This window comes from Pelophylax lessonae, assembly GCF_965119305.1.
Source record: "Pelophylax lessonae genome assembly, chromosome: 5".
In the NCBI taxonomy this organism is placed as follows: Eukaryota; Metazoa; Chordata; class Amphibia; order Anura; family Ranidae; genus Pelophylax; species Pelophylax lessonae.
In genome coordinates, this window is record NC_138772.1 from 424905493 (window position 1) to 424912661 (window position 7169).

Consider the following 7169-nt stretch of genomic DNA (forward strand, 5'->3'; position numbering starts at 1 on the left):
GATCCCCCTTTCTGTGATAAATATATACACACAGGAACCATAGAACATATCTTCTTACCTTTATGTTTCCGCACTTGGGGTGTGAATCCATTCCAGTCCTGATACAGGCTTACACAAATCTCTTCCCACCCTCTTTTCTTCAGAGCATTATTCTTGTACTCTGCTGTACGGCTGTCCCATATATATGGCCTGGCACGGACAAGCCTGATCAGCTCCTCGTTATCAATCCCAATAAGTTTGGGTGCCATGTTTGTGGATGTCCAAGATGTTTGTGATTTTTGTGGATGTCACATGGAGGCTCGGGACAGGAAATAGAGGGGTGGAGCTGAAGGGACAAACTGTACACATATTCGCACATATCTGAACTGTACATGCGAGTTCAGACCGATTTACATTCATGTCTATGGAGACTAAATTCGCAACGCAGCGCTGTAAACTCGCACAAGACCCTTTTTATGATCGCATCACATTCGCATCCGGATCGCAACGCATAGATGTGAACGACCGTCACGAATTCAATGTATTTTGTAAATGCATGCGATTGGAGACTATTTAGAACGCATCGCATTCGCAGTACAAGCGCATAAGTGTGAACCGGCACTTAAGACTGACAAATGCATCAAAATATATTTTTATATTTATTTTAGTACTGTAACTAGTTACAACCTTAAACACATAGCTATGTCTTATCGGAGTGTTGGTAACCAAACTGTTCATCTTTAAAGACCCAAGACTTAAAGCGGAACTTTGCCCAAAAGGGGAAGTTTCACTTGTTTGCCTTATCCCCTCTCCCACCCACTCCTTGAGCATCTGGCACTTTTTTTTTTGGTGTGGGGAACAGGTACCTGGTTTTGACAGATACACACAACAGTCTGAGCTGAAGTTCACCCCCCCCCTCCCTCTTCCCCCGCAGCTGTGAGGACAGCCTTGGACACCTGGACAGGTAAGTGTACTTACAGTATATTAATACATGGTTTGCTATCATCGGTGGGACAGGGACACTGAAGATCTAGATTTGAGTGGTGGAGTGGTGGGGGAAATTGCATGAAATTTCAACAGGAATTGCACTGCATTCCTGTTCAAATCTTTGCAGTGCGATATGCACCCATTCCTTTTGTATCAATGTTTCAGGGACAGGAGCATTTTCACGGTAACAAGTACTCATGAAAATACTCAGTATCCGCACCAATACCGGAATCGGTGCATCCTTGCAGGATAAAAACAATGATATATACTTACTGAAGATAAGACTGCCAGTTCACCTTGGTGGCACGAACCTCCGCAGCCTTGGCTGCAATAATGTTTGTAGGGACAGCAGCATCAACAGCACCTCGGATGTCCATCTTTTCTTTATTGCTTCTAGAGAAAAAGACAAAATATTACTATTACATTACTTACTCACTTACTAATCACTTACATTACTTACTCGCTTACTAATTTACGTACTTTTCCATATGTAGACTCTAATCAAGGTGTAGAAACATCAAGAGAAATGGGAGGCACCTAAGCTAAATTTCAAGCAAAGGGTCTGAATACGTATACCAATGTGATATTTCAGTTTTTCCTTTTACATACATTTGCAAACATTCCTAAAATTCTGTTTTCACTTTGACATTAGGGGGGATTAAGTGTAGATTAAAGAGAAGACAAATTTAAACAAATGTAGTATCAGGCTGCAACATAGCAAAATTGTAAAAAGTTAGGCTCCAAACCAATAGTGTATGAAGTTACAGGCAGATTCTTGGAGATTATGGTGTTAAAAATGACCCCTCCATCAACACCATCCCAAGAAGTCAGATGACAGTTGATTGGGTATCTTCCAGATTTTTTGAAACGTTATCCAGATTGGACATATGTGTAAACAAGAACCAAATTACAGCGATCAGAACAGGTAATTGGTTTGGAGAAGCATAGGTGGTGTACATTAGATGAAAATAGGTGTAAGCACTTCCAAGCAGCAATATCAAAGTCTTTGAACAGTGCACAATGAACCTAGGTCCTTTCATATTAAGACATTTAGACTTTTCTGTTTATGGTGTGACCTGGGCATTTTTTCATCTACAGGTTTCCTAAAATGCAATCTAGGGGTGCTATTCCCACCTGTGTGTTTCAGAGGTCAACTACCAAGCACCAGATCTGTCACATAGAAGGAAGGTGAGAAAGTGTCCCCCCCCCCCCCCACTAGGTAATTCTCCTCATTTCTGGTTGCTGCAAAGAGCAGAAGAAAAGAGAATTACATGCAGCTGGGGAGGGTGCAAATTATGTGAACCTGTTGCTTTGCTTGCATGAGCAAAAGCATGGTTCGCTTTAGCGGTGTAAGGCTAGTCATACATTATACAATTTTCCTTTAGATTTAAAAAAAAACATTTAATACGAAGTCAAACCTAAACAAACACTTTCAATTTGTATGCAATCAGACAGGCCCTTGCACCACACAGTTGAAGGTAAATCTAAAGGAAATTGAATAAGAAAAAAGTATGGCCAGCCTAACATCATTTTAGCAGTTGTATTCACAGACAGACATTCTAGTAAGGTTTAAGTGTCCAGTTTTGTTAAAAAGGATAGCATACATATTTAAAACTGTGAACCTTGCCAGTTTCCTTAGAATAAATATACAATTTTAGGAGTATGAAGGATTGATGTGGGCGCTCTCAAAAAATGCACAACGGTAACGTATGGAAACATGGGAGTGTAATTTGTAGAGGTTTAAAACATATATAAATTACATTATGCTAATTATGGTTAATTTATACCAACCAAAAATGAGCATATTACCAGAGTTTGGTAAACTGTCTCAAAATAAGGTATGGGTGCACATTTACAGTTGTATTCAAAATTATTCAACCCCCCAATGCTGTAAAGGGTTTTAGGGAATTTAGTGTACATTTGTAATTGTATTCAGAATGAAATCCTACAAGGACTTCTTAAAGAACCATATGCAACTAAAATGACAACAATTGGTTTTGTAATACAGTAGTAAATGTTTATTTTGTGAATTCTTCATTGACACAATTATTCAACCCCTTAAAGACTACCACTCTGAAGAACAGAGGTTCATTGAAGTGTTTTCAATCAGGTATTGAAAACACCTGTGGATGTCAGGGAGCAGCAATAAAGACTAATAAGCACCAATTAGGCAGCTTTAAAATGACTGATACTCAGCTCCTTCTAGACATTTACTGGTGTGGTTACAAACATGGTGAAGTCAAGAGAATGGTCCAGGAAGACAAGAGAAGAGGTGATTACTCTTCACAGGAAGGGCAATGGCTATAAGAAGATTGCAAAGATGTTAAACATACCAAGAGACACCATAGGAAGCATCATTCGCAAATTCAAGGCAAAGGGCACTGTTGAAATGCTACCTGTTCGTGGCAGAAAGAAGATGCTGACTTCGACTGCTGTGCGCTACCTGAAGCGTAGAGTGGAGAAAAGTCCCCGTGTGACTGCTGAGGAACTGAGAAAAGATTTTTCAGATGTGGGTACTGAAGTTTCTGCTCAGACAATACGGCGCACACTGCGTAATGAAGGCCTCCGTGCCAGAACTCCCAGGCGCACCCCCTTGCTGTCTCCAAAGAATAAGAAGAGTCGACTGCAGTATGCCAAAAGTCATGTGGACAAACCACAGAAGTTTTGGGATAGTGTTCTGTGGACTGATGAAACAAAATGAGAACTGTTTGGGCCCATGGATCAACGCTATGTTTGGAGGAGGAAGAACAAGGCCTATGAAGAAAAGAACACCTTGCCTACTGTGAAGCACGGCAGGGGGTCAATCATGCTTTGGGGCTGTTTTGCTTCTGCAGGTACAGGGAAGCTTCAGCGTATGCAAGGTACCATGAATTCTCTTCAGTACCAGGAGATATTGGATGACAATGTGATGCAGTCCGTCACAAACCTGAGGCTTGGGAGACGTTTGACCTTTCAACAGGACAATGATCCCAAGCATACCTCCAAGTCCACTAGAGCATGGTTGCAGATTAAAGGCTGGAACATTTTGGAGTGGCCATCACAGTCACCAGACTTAAATCCAATTGAGAACCTCTGGTGGGACTTAAAGAAAGCAGTTGCAGTGCACAAGCCTAAGAATGTGACTGAACTGGAGGCTCTTGCCCGTGACGAATGGGCGAAGATACCCGTAGATCGCTGCAAGACACTTGTGTCAAGCTATGCTTCACGTTTAAAAGCGGTTATAACTGTAAAAGGATGTTGTACTAAGTACTAAGATTGAATGTCACTTGGGGGTTGAATAAAACTGATAATGATGTGAGCACAGAAAAGACATTTGTGGTTATTTCATTATAAATGTTATATTTGTCTGACCTACACATGCCTCTTTGATTTAATTGTAAGCAGGATGACTGAATGATCAAAATCAATGTCAAACTGGCCAAAACAATCAATTTCAGTGGGGGTTGAATAATTTTGAACACAACTGTATATAGACATAAGAGTAGCGCTAGTTGATAACCACACAAAAAACACAAGAACATCAAAGTCCATGTAAAGTTTGTACAATATTGCAGGTTGTAAGGGATGCAGATTAGTGGATCAGTAGATACTTCACCCAGGTGCTTGATAGGATATAGACGTGACAAACCCAGCCACCACACACTTGACTCTTACCGGATGGCTGGAGATGTGCAGCAGTAAGCAGTTAAGGGACCGCTAAAACTCCTTCACAGGCACCAGGCAACCCAGGGACATCCACTGTATATAATCACCACCTCCAACATCCAAACTTGATTACAGAAATCCACATGAAATGAAAAGACCCGATCCTCTTAAGGTAGCTTGATGGACCATCAATCTCATCTTATGCCTCGTACACACGCATTGATAGTTGGCCGTGAATTTTTCGGCCAACGTCCGATCGGCCGATTTTAGGCTTGTTAGTATGATGCTTTCGACAACGACTCCGACTTTTCGGCCGAATAAAATCTGGTGTGCAGGCTATAAAATTTTTGTTGGCCGTCAACACAACGGCTGATTTTCCGTCAGTCAGTACAGATTTCGGCAGACAAAAATCTGATGAGCAAGACTGGGCATACTCAGAGAAGAAAAAACACACGGAAAATAAACCAGCACATGACATCACTTCTGAAGTTGGTTTTTGTTGGCCGTAAAAATTCGTGTGCAGTCTAGTGCACATTTCAACCAACACAACAACACTGGACAAAAAACGGCCGATCGGTCGGCCGATAATCGTTGCGTGTGTACGAGGCATTCGGAAGGTCCTTTTTCACTTTACAAATAAAACACCTTTGAGACCCGTTCACATTGGGGCGACGCTACTTGCCGGGGCGACCTCACACCGCGACCTCGGAGCGGCCGGCACAGACTTCATATCATTGAAGTCAATGCAGGTCGCTCCGGGTCGCCCCAAAGAAGCTCTGGACCCTTTTTCTAAGTCAGAGAGACTTGTGTCGCTCCTATTAGAACGGGTCCACAGTTTCTCTATGGCAGACGACCTACGGCGACCTGTCAGGCGACCAGGTCGCCTGACAGGTCGCCCCAGTGTGAACGGGGTCTTATTCTTATATGTGTCACCGTTGAAAAAATTCTCCTCACGTCCTGAGTGATCCCTCTCAGAAGCTGTCACTGTACTGGGTCAATAATAAATGGCCAAGGCAATCCCCGTCGTGCAGCCGCACATATACAGGTCCATTGTATCAGTGTAGCTTGGTGGACATTTACTGGAGCAGCTCTGCATGGTGGCCCATCAACTTCTAACTCCAGCTTGTTCAATTAAGCTTTGACAATAAAAACTATTTTTAATTCCTGCTGTTTGATTCTTTCAAGAATCCATAATTTTTTAGGGGGCTACCACTAATTAAAATGAAAAAATACTTTCTAAATTTCCAATAGTATGACAAATTAGGTAAATTATGAAAGGATTATTCTGACACGCAAGATATTTTTTTTTTAAATGTTTTAATTGAAGGCTTTGATGTAAACTCTGTCAAAGTATTATAACTGCAATGGACACATGAAATGGCAGATCTGCTAAAGATTTAAAAAATATTTGAATGTGATGATATGTGGTGTATAAATTCTATTACCATTTGCCAAAACATCTCTAAACGAGAGCAAGGCATTCATACAAGAATCTCCTTTCCTGTGCCCTTCAAGAAGTAGAAGTCTGATGACACAACAAGACTTTTGTTTCCCTCTAAACACAGGTTTGAAAAGCCAAGCCCTTTTATCAGATTCATCACAGGTTGTTCCCAGCTCCTAGCCTTACCTCTAACAGGTAAAAAGCAGACAGACTCCGGATTGACCCAGAAGAATATTCTGGGATTGGAAGAAATATATGTGGAATAAATAAGCCCTAAAAAAAAAAAAAAAAAAAAATACATTATTGACACAGCATCAACAAATAAGTTTGTGCCATAACAGCTGTACTTTTTAAACTCTGTAGGACAAGAGGAATGTCCCCTATGGACGTCAGCATTAAGAAAAATAAAGAAAGCGTACACATATGCAATACTCACACGAAGGGGGTTCCAACACAGCACCTTCCACCTATAAACACCAGACCTCTGTGAAACAACTTCCAGATTCATTGATTTTTGCATACAGAAGTAGCCATAGAAGGTAACGTCTTTTCCAGTCCATTACCAAAATAATGACTGTACTGTTATATCTACTACGACTATTTCCATCAGCAAAGAGAGTATGAACCAGGTTTCATTCACAGAGATCTGGCGTTTACAGGCTGAAAAGTACATTTATGCAAACACGAATAACAATTATTTCCCCTGTACACAGTTTTAACATCCTTATATCCAATAATGTCCTGGCAACCATTCACACCTGCCCACAAGCATAGTAAATGGGCCAAAATATGGTAGTTTCCCATTAAATTCAAATTAAACAGCAGTATGTATATGTGAAACAAAAACAAGGAAGAATGGGAATTTCTACTGAAAATGCATTTCCGATTTTATTTTTTAAATCATCGATTTTTATCCGCCCCGTAGCCTTTACATTTCTGGAGAGCTAAAAATTCTGCTTAGTTTTCTTTTCCATTTATTGAAAAATCACTCTCCCTGCAAAAACCCATAAAAAAATTGTGGGGGGGGGGGGGGTGGGGGTTCACCAGGTCAGGAAGGCAAAAGCCACGTTAAAAACATTGGGATTGATTTACTAAAACTGGAAAGTGCAAAATCTGG

General features: G+C 41.0%; 1 protein-coding gene across 1 annotated transcript in view; it reads right to left on the minus strand.

Annotated features, from left to right (window-relative positions):
- The window catches only part of ATP6V1H (ATPase H+ transporting V1 subunit H), a 167206-nt gene extending 160871 nt beyond the window's left edge, over positions 1 to 6335 (minus strand). Inside the window, exons 1-2 of the mRNA XM_082258604.1 lie at positions 6239 to 6335; positions 1240 to 1359 (exon numbers count right to left, since the gene is read on the minus strand). Of these exons, the coding sequence (XP_082114730.1) occupies positions 1240 to 1343 (104 nt within the window). The 5' untranslated portion in view covers positions 1344 to 1359; positions 6239 to 6335. The remainder of the gene's footprint in view (positions 1 to 1239; positions 1360 to 6238) is intronic.
- Positions 6336 to 7169: the final 834 nt, after the last annotated feature.